Source organism: Calypte anna, chromosome 1 (assembly GCF_003957555.1).
Source record: "Calypte anna isolate BGI_N300 chromosome 1, bCalAnn1_v1.p, whole genome shotgun sequence".
NCBI lineage: Eukaryota > Metazoa > Chordata > Aves > Apodiformes > Trochilidae > Calypte > Calypte anna.
In genome coordinates, this window is record NC_044244.1 from 6,880,989 (window position 1) to 6,895,572 (window position 14,584).

General features: G+C 47.3%; 1 protein-coding gene across 1 annotated transcript; it reads right to left on the reverse strand.

Annotated features, from left to right (window-relative positions):
- Positions 1–11,743, reverse strand: PHYH (phytanoyl-CoA 2-hydroxylase). The gene is made up of 9 exons (XM_030459378.1): positions 11,558–11,743; positions 7,892–7,947; positions 7,242–7,352; positions 6,966–7,131; positions 6,193–6,274; positions 4,338–4,519; positions 3,439–3,588; positions 1,839–1,970; positions 1–327 (listed from the first exon to the last, which is right to left on the reverse strand). The coding sequence occupies exons 1-9, from the start codon at positions 11,648–11,650 to the stop codon at positions 274–276; spliced, it is 1,026 nt and encodes a 341-aa protein (XP_030315238.1). The 5' UTR covers positions 11,651–11,743; the 3' UTR covers positions 1–273.
- Positions 11,744–14,584: the final 2,841 nt, after the last annotated feature.

A 14,584-nucleotide genomic window follows, 5' to 3' on the forward strand; every position in this document is an offset into this window, starting at 1 on the left:
TGTTATTTTCAAGATTTTAGATCTTCGATTGCCTAAGATAACCACACCAAATCTCTTTTTCTAGGTTAGGTTTTTGTTGCCTTACATCAGCTGTCGTGCAACTATTTTGTATTAGCATAAAAGTGCTGCATGGCAACATCTTTGGCTAAGTTACCACCACAGAGGTCAGCAAAGCACACATCATTCTGCCCAGCAAGGCAGGGGCCACACTCTTGGATCAGAGAAACTCATTCTTGGGCACAGGTTTCCCATCCTGTTCTTCAGAGGTGGTTCCTACAGGTTAATTCTTTCCCCTTGCACAAGCCGTGCTCGGAAGTTCCAGATGTCCTTCAAAACAAAAATGAAACAAAGGAAAAGCCACAAGGATCAGCAAAAAATGGTGGCCAGGATTCCAGCTTAGAGACAGGAACAGATACAACATTCTCAGCTTAGCTTGCTTACCCAGAAACAAAATACCATTTGAATGTCCCTTCAAATCCTAAATATCAAGAACCAAAACACAGCCCAAACTAAGGAAAAGGGGCAGCCAGCACCCCCAGGAGAAAGGTTTGCAGGTGTGACACGGATGGCAAGATGCCCCTGGTTCAGTCCTGGGAGGCAGCAGAAGGGGAAACACAAGCAGCAGAGAGAACGTGACCCTTGCAGAAGTTCCCTTTACCTGCTCTGCACACTGTGCCTCTCTTCTGTGCCTCTGGGTGATCAAAAAAGCTCAACAAGTGACTGCACCTTGCGCACTGCTGCCCAGGAGCACATCCCTTGTGCTGCAGGAAATTATGGATACAAATCCAAGCCCTTAGCCAGAGGGGAAATGTAAGAGCTGGGCACTCCTCTGGGAGGAAGCTCCAACTTGGGTAAAAACTGTTAAAAGAGACTGCTCTGAGGGGAGACTCACCTGGGGGCAGACTCAAAAGAAGGGCAAGGGAGGTGGTGAAGGGTCTGGGGCACAGGGATGAGGAATGGCTGAGGGAACTGGGGGTGTTTAGTCTGGAGAAGGCTGGGGGGAGACCTTAGCACTCCTTACACCTGCCTGAAATGTAATAATATCTGTAAAATACGTAAATTCTAAAAGAAAAACACTGCCTGTTACATCTAGAATTCACTGCCTTTCAACCAGCTGTGCACATGTTTGAGAACTGCTGAAGATTAAGAAATTTAGAACATTTCCACACTATGAACAAGGTTTTAGGATTCTGTCACTGGCCGAATCCCTGAAGAATTTAGATTTGCCTTCTATTTTACACAATGTTTTCAGTTATTCAATAAGAGGCCATTATACCTTTTTTTGGTCTTCTTTTTTTTTCCAGGCAGACATACACCCCTGCTGACATACCTGCTGTAGCCTCAAGCCTAAACAAGTGGTGTGGGATTATATTTAACAACAACAAAAAAACCCAGACTATATGGCAGACAGATATGGATACTTGTTTTAAAAGCAGAACACACCTGCTACTTGGAAGGGAAGCTGCAAGAACTGGGGACATACAAACTGCATTCATTGAATTGAGGCTACTGCACCTTCTTACACTTGGGAATTCAGGGCAGAAGATGACCACATCCCTGTTTACATCCTGCAGTTCAAATATAACTCTAAAGAGCTCTGGTTCAGACACAGTCCCCACACCAAACCATGAACCAGGAGATGCAGTGAAGGCAAAGCAAGGTCACTTCTCCATCACAGTAAGAAGCAGCCTTCTGAGTAAAAGGGCCCCAAAAAAGCCTCCACTCACCCTCTGAACATCACATCTTTTGATTTTGTCAAACACCTCTGCCTGCCACAGCTTGATCTGCCACAGGGAACTGACCTGGATGGTAACAAAGAGCCCACAGCCAAGACTTACCCTGAGTGCCACAGAAGTCATGTTGTATTTCTCACGAGCCATTTCTACCAGTTCTTTCTCCAGGTGCTCCTGGGTCGTGTTCTTGACATCAATGTAGTAGCACTCTGAGCTGGCAAAGTGGCAGCTTATGCTCTGCATGAAGGAAATGGGGCACCACTCACTGCCACATGGATTACAAATGACCAATGGAAAAAAATCCCCTGCATCCCAGATTGTGGACACCCCACCCTTGCCTGACAGATCATGCCAACAAATTCCTGCCTCCTTTCTGAGCACTTCTGCTCTCCTGAAAGTGTGCTCCTGGAGAAATACTCTGTTTCCTGACGTGCTCTTCTTCTTCCCCAGAATGAATTTCCCCCTCCCTGGAAGTGTTCAAGACCATGTTGGATGTGCCTTGGAGCAACTGGTCTAGAGGGAGGTGTCCCTGCCCATCCAGGGGGGTTGGAACTGGGTGATCTTTAAGGTCCCTTCCAACCATTCTGTGCCTGTGGAGTGTACTACTTGATCTCAGAACACCAGCAGCTGGAGTGGGACTGGGGGAAATCAGGGTTGGATCAGCAGATCTGTGTCTTCAGCATGGGTTCTTATTTTCTGCTCTCAGACACAGCAACATGCTTATTTTATAAGCTCTTGCTTAAGCAAAAGCCCAGAGGAAATAAACAGAAATACCCCACTGGAAGGAGCTCTTTCATTCCATCAGCTGTGCCACCCACAGGAGAGATGATGCCAGAGCTTAGATGGTGCCAGACCACAACCTGCCTCAGGGACCTCCAAGATACTCATTGATTTACCCCAAAGGCAGATGAGTGCTGGGATCTGGCACAGTATGAGGAAGCTCTTATGTTTTTGTGAAGTACTGAGCAGGAATATTGCTCCACTAGCCAGGAAAGGGCCAGGGGATGAGACTCTCAGCACTTGGTGCACTCTCTGCTTCCAGGATTGTAGGAGGAAGGAATTTCACACCAGTGAACTGCTACTGGGGCTGGAAGAATGGGCTGGATACTGGTCAATACAGGCAAAACAAAATAAAAATACAGCAGTCTGTGTTGTGGTGCATGAGGGGAAGCTGCCTGTGGCTATATTGGAGGCTAGAGACCCCTTATGTGCCTGAGAAAGGGTCAGGACCCCAAAGGAGGACACTGTTCCCTGTTTGAGCTAAATAATCATGATGCAAAATAGATGATGCATAAGCAAAACCAATAGAAAGATGGTTCTTGGATCATAAATATTTATCAGATGATAGAGGCTCCTGCTGTTCAGAGATGGGAAACCAAAAGTCAAGGGGAAGAAAAGTCAGAGAAGCTCCTGATGTTTTGGAGAGCTGAAAGGGTACTACTGGGAAAGCAAGGATAGACAGCTGAGCTTCAAACAGTTTCAACATCTAATTTCTACTCCTGCTCTGATTTTTTCAAGCAGCCCCACAGCTCTTCTCCCAAAAGCCAGAGATATTTAAGAAAAAAAAATTAAAAAGAGAGTGTAAAAGTGTATTAGGAAGCTAAAAACTCATTAAAATTTTCATCCACATTCTTGGAGAGGGGGGGATAGTTTGATCAGTTTAAAAAAAAGATATCAAAAGCTGTATCAAGAGACAGTTTCCTACCTTTCTGAAACCTGATGTCTTGTTTATTCCAGAGCCATGAATGAGCAGAGGATGGAAAAAGACTGTGTCTCCCTTCTCCATGACAAGGTGAACCCTGGGAGTTTTCTCATCCTCATCAAGCAGCCCATGGAAAAGTTTGTTGGTTTTACCCTAGAAAAAAAGGCTGAGTTGAAATAACTCAGTTACAATCAGAGCAAGTGCTGATTCTCAGTGTGAGGCACAGCTCCTGAGCTTTCCTCCAGGCAGTGTATTCAGTATGCCCAGCTAAGAGCCTACCCATTTGCCTCCAAGCCTTCCTACTTCAAACCTCAGGTACAGCAAAAGAATGTATTTTCTCTTTTCTGAAGATTATTTCATACAACTGAGAACATTTCCTGGCTGGTGAGAATAGACAAGAGCACTGGGGGACACCACAAGTGTGACCTGATGCCATTGCTGGAGCCTTCTGCTCCTCAAGAACTAACAGCACCAGGTCAGGAAATGTCATCTCTTAAGAGGAAGATACTGCTTGATTTTTAATTGCATCCAGTTGTTTTCTGTCCAATTTCTCCTCTTTGGGAGAAGAGGAGGCAGGAACAAATTCACAGGAGGAGACAGAGTCCTCAGAGTTGGCCGGGGCAGTGGAAAATGGTTGCATGTGTTGATGCTGTCATGCCACCATGTGCTGGAGAATTTCTAGGTGAAGTTGGGAGCAGACACAACATCCACCCAGGTTACACGGGGTGATGCCAGGCAAGGAACACTCTCCCAGAGCAACAAATCAGTGTTTGCATAAACACAAAACCCATTACTGAAAGCCTCAGCTTTGACCTGCACCATCATCCCTCCAAGGTGAGCTCATCCCAACCAAAATGCAGATCTGTGATAAAATCCTTCCCCAACCCCCCCTGCTGCCCTACCTCCCACTTTGGGTAACCATGAGGCTGCAGGGGGGTCTTGTGTGTCCCTGGCTGGACAATCAGGCACCCGTTGTCCTGGTCAGCCCTCTCCATGGCAGTCCAGGAGCAGACGATGCGAGACGCGGGCCGGAAGGGGAAATAGTGCAAGTCCTGATGCATGGGGTGGAGAAAAGTCTGGTTATCTGCAACACAGGGTCAAAGGCTTCAGCCTCACTGAACATGACACAGTATTTACCTTCTATTAAACCTCTGCACTTGGTGTAACAAGTCCTAAGAAACTGCTGCTTGCCACCAGTGGGACTTTGTGTCCTCCAGCCTGACCTGGAAGCCACAAGGGTCAGCTCAGACCCCAGCCCAAGACGGACCATGAGTGATGGAACCTCAGTGGTGGCTCTTGGGTCAGCAGTGGCAGGGGGACACAATGACTGCCAGGAGGTTGTGTGACTCCTTTTGGTGGTCTACACCACCAATTATTCCCTGCCAAGTTTCCACCATCCACTTGGGCTCCTCTCTTTATTTTACTGAACTTCAACCAGCATGGTGTTGCACAACCCCTCCCAGTACACAGACTTTCAAAAAGCTGTGCTGTCACTTGATCTGTCACTGTGTTGCAAGCAGAACCACCCCCCTCTGTGTTGCACCCAACACGTTTAATATTTGGCCTTCTTTTAAAAAAAATAAAAATATCTCAATTTATGGACTGCATCCTTACCAGACAAGTCTACCCAGCACCCCAACAGGAGGCTTTTTGCCATGAAGTCTGAACAAAAACAAATATTTCTGAAGTTTTGTTTGTTACTTCTTTTCCCACTACAGAAATGGAAACATATCCTCCACACCAAAACTGCCTTTTATAGTTTATTTATGTATTTAAGTCTTTATTTTGCCATTGTGTTTGCTCCTCAGATGGACACAATTAGAATGTTTCCACTTGCCTCAGTTGCCATAATATTTAGATTTTGGGCAGCCTTGAAAACTTTCCTGAGGTCTCTTAGGTCTCCTAAGGTATTCCTCAAAGATAATGAATGGGGACCTTGCAAATAGAGAGCAGCTTCCCATTTCTTGTCTGTTATTGTTTATTTTTAATTTATAGTATATATATATATATATATGAATTTCTGAACCAAAATGACACAGTTTTCTATGGAGCATTTAAGAAGACAACTGGAGATGACCTGAACAAACTCATTCTTTTAATCCCCCAGGGTACTGTGAATTTGCCCAGGAGCCACACACCTAAGAATAAGGAACACAGCTCAGGTCTCAACCTCACTAAACCAGAACAGCTTGTGCAGAGTCAAATCTCCCTGCCCATCACCCTTGTATAAAATTATTATCTCAATTAAATCAGCAGGAGCCAAAGCCAGGCTTCAACCCCCTTCTTTTAGCACCTATTCAAGCATCTTCACATCCAAGTGCTGAGTGTGCAACAGCTGTCAGCGAGGTCAGGAGTGTGTAAACTCCAGGCAATGGATGAGCTCTGTGGTTGTTGCCTTTTACCAAGGCCCACAGAAGCATTTATTTGTAATACATTTGGAAAGTCAAGCTTAAAAAGCACATTATGGCTTAAACCCTGGACATTTATGCAAGTGCAGGTGGCTGAATGGGTACAATGTTTAGTAAACAAAGTTCCACTGAACACTGAAAGACAAGTAACATTATATCATTAAACCAAGGTTAAAAGAAACCAAACCATTCCCAAAGTGGCCTCATCAATTTTCAAAGTTATTTGGTTTTCATTTGTCTTACTTTTTTTTCCAAACAGCTTTTCTAGAACACTAAAGTCAGCTTTGGCCAGATAGACAGCATCCATACAACAATTTGACTTTTCTCCTCTTATCCAAACTTTCCTTACCAGAATCTGGAAGTTTATTTATCAGCATGGTGTGCATTGCCATGATATTTGGCCCTGTGAAGCACTCAACATATTTGAGGACCTACAGGGAGGAAAATATTAGGAAAAAATATTAGAAACACGAACAATAATAGGAAAGATTGGTGAGGAAGCACTGGGACCTGGATATTTGGCTAAGGACTAGGATACAGGAGAAGGAGGTCAGGATGGAGAGGTGTAGGGCAGGAGACAGGATCTGGCATGGCACACAGTGGGAATGGTGGTAGGAGGGCAAGGGGGAAGATGGTTGGACTTGATCTTGGTGATCTTTTCCAACCAAAAAGATCTAAAAAGGGGCTAAAAAGATGGACAGGGTCACACTTCCACAGTGCTATGGCTGTCTGCCACAACATGAATATTGGCTACAAAGCTGGACCTGCCCAGAGAGCAGATCCTTTGCCTGGATAAAAGAGATTCAGAAAATGTTGCTGAACTGTCCCACCAGCCTGGTACAGTTTGGGCATTCCTGACTGGCTCCACACCACAGCAGCAGAGGAGCACTGATTTAAGTCTTCTTCTCTGACCACCATCCCACATAGAGAACACTCTTAAAAGGTGGTTTGATATTCCTTCCTTGCATATGTACTTATGGGAGCAACATACAGGGGCTCTAAGAGATAAGGGATATAGCTTAAGAGGAACCAAAAAAGCTTTTTTTTTAATAAACATGAAAGCACAAAAGCATCCACATAGGCTGTTCCACAGCACACCCCTTATTGTTGTGTTTATTTTACCTCTGGCAGAGTACAGTATCTGAATAACTCTTCATCTTCCTGGAAGTCCTGCACTTTATTAACTGCTTTTTCAGACTGACCATACTGGGATCTCAGGGACTCATCTTTCATGATCATGGCTCCTGGTGGCTTCACCTCTTTTTTACAGATCCTCATGAACTCTTTCCTGCAGTGCAGAGGGAACATCCATGGTGGGAAGTCCAGCCTCTCAGAGCCCTCTGAGGATGCTGCTGCACACAGGACTCCCCAGCACCTTAGGCAAGGGCCCTGATTTACCTGAATCTCTCGATGTCTTCATCAGAAACAAGTTTCTTAATGAGCAGATACCCATTGTCCTCGTAGAACTGCCTTTGCTCTGTGGTGAGGAGATCATTGTCCAGGGTATAGCTGAGACACAGAAGAGAAAGGTGTTGGTAGGGCTGGGCAGAACAACAGGAGCAGCTTCAGCTGATGGCATCTGGGGGATTGGCTCAGAAGAGCCATGAGAAACCCTCCCCACTTGCATGTCCACCTCAGCTCTGCAGGAGTGCAGTGTTCCCCAGGTCCCAGCAGAGCCAGCACAGTGTGCCCATGGCTGTGCAGCATCTCTGCCCACAGCCACCCACCACTGCTATGGCAGAATTCAAAGCATCCCCCCCCCACACCCCATCCTCCCAAAGCGAGCAGGATCAGTCCTCAGCAGCCTTTTTACTCTCAGCAGAGACACTGAAGCCCACAGACAGAGTCTCTGCAGTCAGCTTATCCACTCAGACATTTTCAAGATGCATGGTTAAGCTCTTTAAATTAAACTACAGTTAAGCAAAGAATACTTCTTCTCAAAACAAGAGGCTACCCCATGTCTAGGGACCAACACGTGCTAGGGTGGAAAGAAGAATTGAGTTCTGCAGGTTATTGTTTTAATCTCTCCCAAGGAAGCCCCATCTTACCGAAACCTCTCTGGCTGAGGCATAGCACTAACGTGGGCTGAAGTAGGAACACTCACCTGAGGTGGGAGTTAAGGAGTATACACTCGAGCACAATAGAGTAGAAGAGCTATACACAGGTCCTGGTTTCATAGAATCACAGAAGGGTTTGGGTGGGAAGGGAGCTTAGAGATCATCTGGTTCCAACCCTTGCCCTGACCAGGGACACCTCCCACCACCAGACCAGGTTGCTCAAAGTCCCATCCAACCTGGGCAACCTGTGCCAGTGTCTCACCGCCCTCATAGTGAAGAATTTCTTCCTAATGTCTAACCTCAATCTAGCCTGACCCAGTTTAAAGCCATTTCCCCTTATCCTGATGCTACACACCCTTGTAAAAAGTCCCTTTTCAGCTTTCCTGTGGGTCCTTCAGGTAAAGCATGTGTAAGGTCTCCCCAGAGCCTTCTCTTCTCCAGGCTGAACAACCCAACTCTCTCAGCCTGTCCTCATAAAGAGGTTCTCCAGCTCTTTCATCATCTTTGTGGCTTTCTCTGGACTCCAGCATCTCTAACTCACTTCAACAGGTTTGAATAAACACAGTGTGTTCTATGCAGAGAGAGGCATTCTGATCAAGACAGCAATTAAAACCCACTTGCTAATAAAGCCTCAGAAGAGCTTTGTGCTTGGTACTGAAGTGTCAGCCAGGGGCAAGGACAAAAAAGATTATTTCCATGCAGATCTCTGGGTCTGCACATCCATGTTTGGAGATCCTTGTGCTCTGAGGTTTCATGTAAACCAAAGATTTTCCTCCTCCATTCATCACTGCTTTTTAAATGTGCCATAGACCCATGCATGCTTCTGGAATAACACGACAGGCTTCTTCACACCAGTTGTATCTATGGTCCCTACACCAGGAAGCTTAAACATCAGCTGGCCAAGAATCACATACAGGGGGAGAAGAAACATCATGTGCAAAAATTATGAGGGAAGGAAGAGAAGAGACCAAGGGGGGCATAAGGAGAACAGGTGGAAACCTCCACAGCAGGTCCCAGAGCAAGGGATTCCTCAGCACTACTGCTCCACACCACAAATTTTAGATCCTATTTCAGAGAAAACAGGACTCCTGGGCATTCTGGCTCCTAAATGTCCCCAGACAGCTGATGGACACCGAGGCACTGGTTGGAGCCCTGCTCTGGCATCCTCCTGAGAACACTGACACCTCCCAGATTGGGGGGGACAGCAGACAAGTCCACCAAGTGCTGGGCTCTGTTTGTCCTCCCAGGCTTTGCAGCTCCCCTTCCTCTCACTGCTTCTGTCCTTGCCACCTTGCAGTGCTCAAAGGACAAGTGTGGGTTGCTTGCAAAACCGAAAAGCAGAGGTACACCAGCTGGGACTGAGACATCTGCCAGCTCATTTTGGGGAAGTCACAGAGTATTTAAACATTTCTCTTCCCCTCACACACATCTGTTTGAGAATAATGTATCCAAAGCTATGCTGCCCACCTGAGCAGGCATTACAACACTTTTGGAGAGACCAATGCAGAGGCACAGTGAGGCTCAAGATCCCCAGAAGCTTTCCCAAAGCATCTCCCTGCAGAATCTCCAAGAATGGTGCACACTCCTGCATATAAACCATCTCACAAACACCTGGTGTCTCTGTTGAGAGTACAAACTCCTGGCCTGCCAGCAGGCTAAGGGTTTGACCTGAAGACTCAAATCACTGAAGAGCTGCAGTTGCCTCCTGAATCCCCTGTTTGCCTGCATTTTGAGGAAGCCTTCACTTCTTTTACTTCTACAGTTGCTGTGCCCTTTTTTTTCTTTTTTCCAGTATCCCAACCAGGCACCATCCAAGCTGAAGTCACAGCTGTGGGAACAGGGGTCATCCCCAGGCACTCTTCTTCTCAGCTGCCCTCCTGTAAGGAGGTTAAGTGCTGGTGTTACTGATGCAGCACTCCCCTCTGCTCCTATGCCAAACTTCCAAGAAAAATCTGCCATGTTTTACCTTCAGCTGCTTCCTCTCCTCCCTGAAGCCACTCTGTGAAAGCAGAGTTTTTCCACTGTGGTGTAGAAATCACTCATCTTCTAATAAACCAGAACAACCAATGTGGGCCTGTAATCTATCTGTAATAGACCAGATCCCTAAAAGCATCTAGAGGAGGAAACTAGGTTGGACAAGATGATATTAAGCTCTCTGTTATGCAAGTTTAAATAAACAGAGGATGATCAGGATGCTCTTTTCTCCAGGCCAGGAAGGTTGGAGGCTGGGGCAAGCTAAGCCCTGCTGCAGGGCACACTGAGCCAAGAGAGGGGGTCTGCACATCTGCTGCCCAGCAAGAGACCCTGTGGGCTTTGGGCAGTTTTCATATTTTATGTCTGCTTTATGTCTATGAAGACATTTCTCTGTTCATAAAAGGAGAAGGATTTTCTAGAAGGAAAATTGACTGCTCTGCCCAATTCACCAAGCCAGAGGTTACAACAAAAGCAGTGTGCTGAAGTAACATGTATCAAATAAATCAGTTCTTACTGGATTCTGTAATTCATTTTATCCACACAACCTTTCTTGTTCCAGCCCAGCTGAGTCAGATTTTTGCCCAAAGCTCTTTGATCAGGACCACTGGAGCTGAATTTAAAAACCAAATAGCTTGTGCAGCACCTCTCCTTACTTATTCACACATTCTTTACATCCAGGATGCTTTTCCTAGCATTTATCTCCAATGCTGTGTTCCTATTTGCACCTTTGTCTTAAGGCAGTCTGAGTCAAGTACCATCCATCTAGCTTCATATTTTTAATATATTTGAAGACTCCTACATGCTGTTTGATCACACCCTCTTTGCCAATTTATTAGAATTCAGAGGTAACTTGTCAGCACTCAGCTCTCAGATTCAGCAGCATTTTAAAATATTTTTTGGGGGGGGGGAAGATTTATGGCAGCAGTGGCTTTAAAAATACAATCAGTATGAAGCCTTCATTTAACTTTCAGAAAGACAGGACAGACCAACAAGGAAACTTATTTCTGCCCTGTTTTTCTTTCTCTGATCTATTGCAAAGCTGGCAGCCTCCAACATTTCCACCTCATTTCCCACTCACAGACCAAACCTTGCTGTGTTTTTCCTGCTGCTGGTTTACCAATCAAATCTGTGCCTCTGAACCAAACCCGAGAGTCACTGTGCTGTTACTAAGCCTTGCAGAGTTTATTTCCCTCAAATCCACGAATCTCTAGGAGTAAAAATCACTGCAGGGAACCCCCCCACCCTGTTCAGAGCTAGGGGAGATGTGCCAGAGGGGTGCCAGGAGGCAGCTGGGCCACACATCCCCACACCTGACAGGCTGCAGGGCTGAGACACAGGGAGAAAGCATCAAGCAGCAAGAGGTTTTTGGGGTGCTGACCCCAGGGCTGCCAGGGGAAGGGTCGCTCTGGTGCGTCCCTGCTCAGAGGGGCTGCACGGTCCCCTCTCATGTCACCCACCCCGGAGCCAGGGCACAGATCTAGGGCACTGCCCGTGGGTCCTTCCCTGGCAGGGTGCCCTGGTAGGACAAAGCTTCTCCAAAGCCCTCACAGGGCACACAGAAACACGCAGGGTGCTGGGAGCGACGGGCAGAGCTCGCTGGGATGTGGGAAGCAGATCCCTGACCCTCCCACGACCACCATCCCTCTCCACCCCCTCCTTCCCACCCCTCAGCAGGAAGGATACAGGAGCAGGGGCTGCTCCCAGCCGCGGGCAGAGGTGCCGGAGGATGGTGTCCAGCCGAACCGCCGGGCCTGACCGCATCCCGAGCTGCTCCATCCTTCCTGCCCGCCCGGTTCGCTCTGTCCCCAACCCGACCCAAGAGGCGGATCCGCCGGACAGGACCAGAACCGCCGCGGTCTCCGCCCCGGTGCACATGCGCCCGGGCAGCCCTGCGTGTTCGCAAAGGCTGCGGGGAGCGGGCGGGAGGCCAAGGGCTGAACTGCTGGGAGGGGCTGTGCGGGATTGGGTGTGCGTGGGGAAAGCTCAGCCCATGTTCTACACTTCACCCCCTGCTCTGCCCCTCACCCCCCCACTCAGGTTTCCGTCCCCCGCTTCTGTGCCGGCGGCTCCGGAGCTGCGGGGATTTCACCCGGGCAGAGAGCAGCGCTCGGTGTCCCCGGGCACAGCTCAGGGCTGGGGTCAGCCTGGATGTTTTCCTAGAATCATAAAATCATAGAATTGGCTGGGTTGGACGGGACCTCAGAGATCACCAAGTCCAACCCTTGATCCACTACTGCTGCGGTTCCCAGCCCATGGCACTGAGTGCCACATCCAGTCTCTTTTTAAGTATCTCCAGACACGGAGAATCCACTACTTCCCTGGGCAGCCCATTCCAATGCTTGATCACCCTCTGCATAAAGAAATTCTTTCTAATATCCAACCTAAATCTCCCCCGGCACAACTTGAGACCGTGCCCTCTTGTCTTGCTGAGAGTTGCCTGGGAAAAGAGACCAACCCGCCCCTGGCTCCAACCTCCTTTCAGGGAGTTGTAGAGAGTGATGAGGTCTCCCCTGAGCTTCCTCTTCTCCAGGCTGAACACCCCCAGCTCCCTCAGCCTCTCCTCATAGGATCTGTGCTCGAGTCCCTTCGCCAGCCTGGTTGCCCTCCTTTGGACCTGCTCCAGGACCTCGATATCCTTCCTAAACTGAGGAACTGAGGAACTGATCAACTGTCTTGATCTCCTCCTCTAAGGAGACTCTCAGGGCTTTCCTCACCCCTCCATAAAGCGCTCTGCAGAGATTTTTACGGTCCCACTGTCACCCCAGCTGGTGGCCAGGGGTTTTTTTGCCCCAGGTACCTCACTGGCACTGGGGAGTGCAAAAGCCATTTGGGATGTCTGCAGCCTGCATCAATCCACACCTGAGGCATGGGTGGGCTTTCTGCCCAGCCTTCTGGCACAGCCTTGGTGCTTTTGTGTAAGAAAAAAAAGGGGAGAAACCCTGGACAGGAAGGGCTGGGGTAGGGAGAAGGGCAGGAAGTGGGGAAAAAAAAATAATGGGCAGTTGTAAATAGTGTTTGCAACAAAATAAGCTGTAGAGGCTTGGTAATTCTCTGAAGCTGGGAAATGCTTAAATGTGGCATATTCAATATCCACTGTCCTTAGCACACTCTCATCTGCCTTAATGAACACTGTGAGTGCAGTGATGCATCTGAGAAGAATTTTCAGGGACTGGAAACAGCCCCATAACTGGCATCACAAGTAGTACCTGAAGCACAGTTCAGAGGATATTTTTCATCATCTTTGCACCTGTCCCTGTTGCCACCACACCACAGAGCCTCATCAGTCCTGCAGGGGGGATTTCAGGCCTTCTGTGCCATGGCTCAGAGTAGCTTGTGCCATTGGTGTGACATTTGTTCAGTCCTGAAGCTGGAAGGTGGGGTATCTCCTGCTCCAATGTGGTGTTCTTCATCCTCCTCCTTTCCCTGGGCCAAGGGGATTCGTCTCAGGACAGAGCAGGAGCTAGAAGAGCTCAGATGAGGATGAAAGTGGGATGAAGGCAGTGTGCTGGTCTCCTACCCACTCTCCCAGGAGAAGAAGTTGAGGACCTGAATAAGAGAGCCAGGAGAGCACTGAGAGGAGTGGTAAACTGAGGGCAGCAAACCCAGTAGCAAATACACTCTGATAATATAAGCTTGAGAGCAGCATCAGGACTGGAAAGAAATTATGCTTAGATTTTGCATGATTTACCAATCCAATATATATGAACAGATCCTCACTCTGCCAGTTTGTTTATAAACAACCTGCTCACAGGCAACCCAGCCAGTGAGCAAAGATCAAGAGTAAGTTCCCAGCTGCTCCAGGCAGTGCCATGATTACAGGGTGTGCACCAAAACTCTGCATCACTGCTACCTCAGGAAGCTCAACTCCATTTTGCAACAGGTTTTGCTAGAATCCAAGGTGATGTGTTGATGGAATATAATATAATGTTAATATAATAACATATTTAATAAGCTTCATGTTAGTGCTACAGACAAACAGAAGCCCATAGGCTTCTGGGATAGAGATTAGGATAGGGATTGCTTCTGAACTTCACCTGTATCCTAAAAGCTGATGCCCTTTAAATCTCAGTGGCAAAACTCCCAGTGATTTAAGCACAGGGGTAGCAGAGCAGGTTTACACACTGAATTTTTGGCAGCTGCCTGCAGTGAGGTGCATTTCTTTTAATGGCTCTCATGGTCAGTGGCTCCACATAGGCTTGGTGGAATTACTTGGTTCAGGAGGTGCAACAAAACCCAAGCTGTTCATAAAAGCAGGAGAAAGGAGGTTAGGAATCCAGAAAAAAAGCCTAAAACACCTCTGTAAGCAATTCTGCATAGGCACAGAGGTAAATGTACAGACACTGTGGAGGGACAAATAACAGTGATAACACCCAGGCCTTCATTGCCAGCAAAATCAGACCTTTGACTCCTGAGCTCTAGGAAAACCCTTAATCACAGGTAAACAGAAAGTTAATAAAAATCCCTCAAATCAAATGCAAGTGAGGGGGAAGGGAAACAAACAAAAATAAAGCAACTAGAGTAACAGTTTGATTACTGAAACCCTAATTATAACTGCACTGCAAGGTCTATTTATAATTCAGATATATGCTACAATTGCCTTGACACTCCAAACTGGAACAGAAACAATAAATCTTCATCTGTTTCAAAATTCCAGTAAAATTCCCATTGAAAAATTAAGTGGAACAATATTACACCTGTCAAGTCTGACAC

What these genes read in the sequence shown, in the direction of transcription:
- PHYH (XM_030459378.1), bottom strand. Translation starts at nt 11,650, where the DNA reads ATGGAGCAGCTCGGGATGCGGTCAGGCCCGGCGGTTCGGCTGGACACC. An exon ending in CCTCAGCCAGAGAGGTTTCG is followed by an intron (nt 7,353 to 7,891) that starts GTAAGATGGGGC and finishes TCTGTGTCTCAG; the next exon opens with CTATACCCTGGACAATGATC. An exon ending in ATGGTTACCCAAAGTGGGAG is followed by an intron (nt 3,589 to 4,337) that starts GTAGGGCAGCAG and finishes CTTTTTTTCTAG; the next exon opens with GGTAAAACCAACAAACTTTT.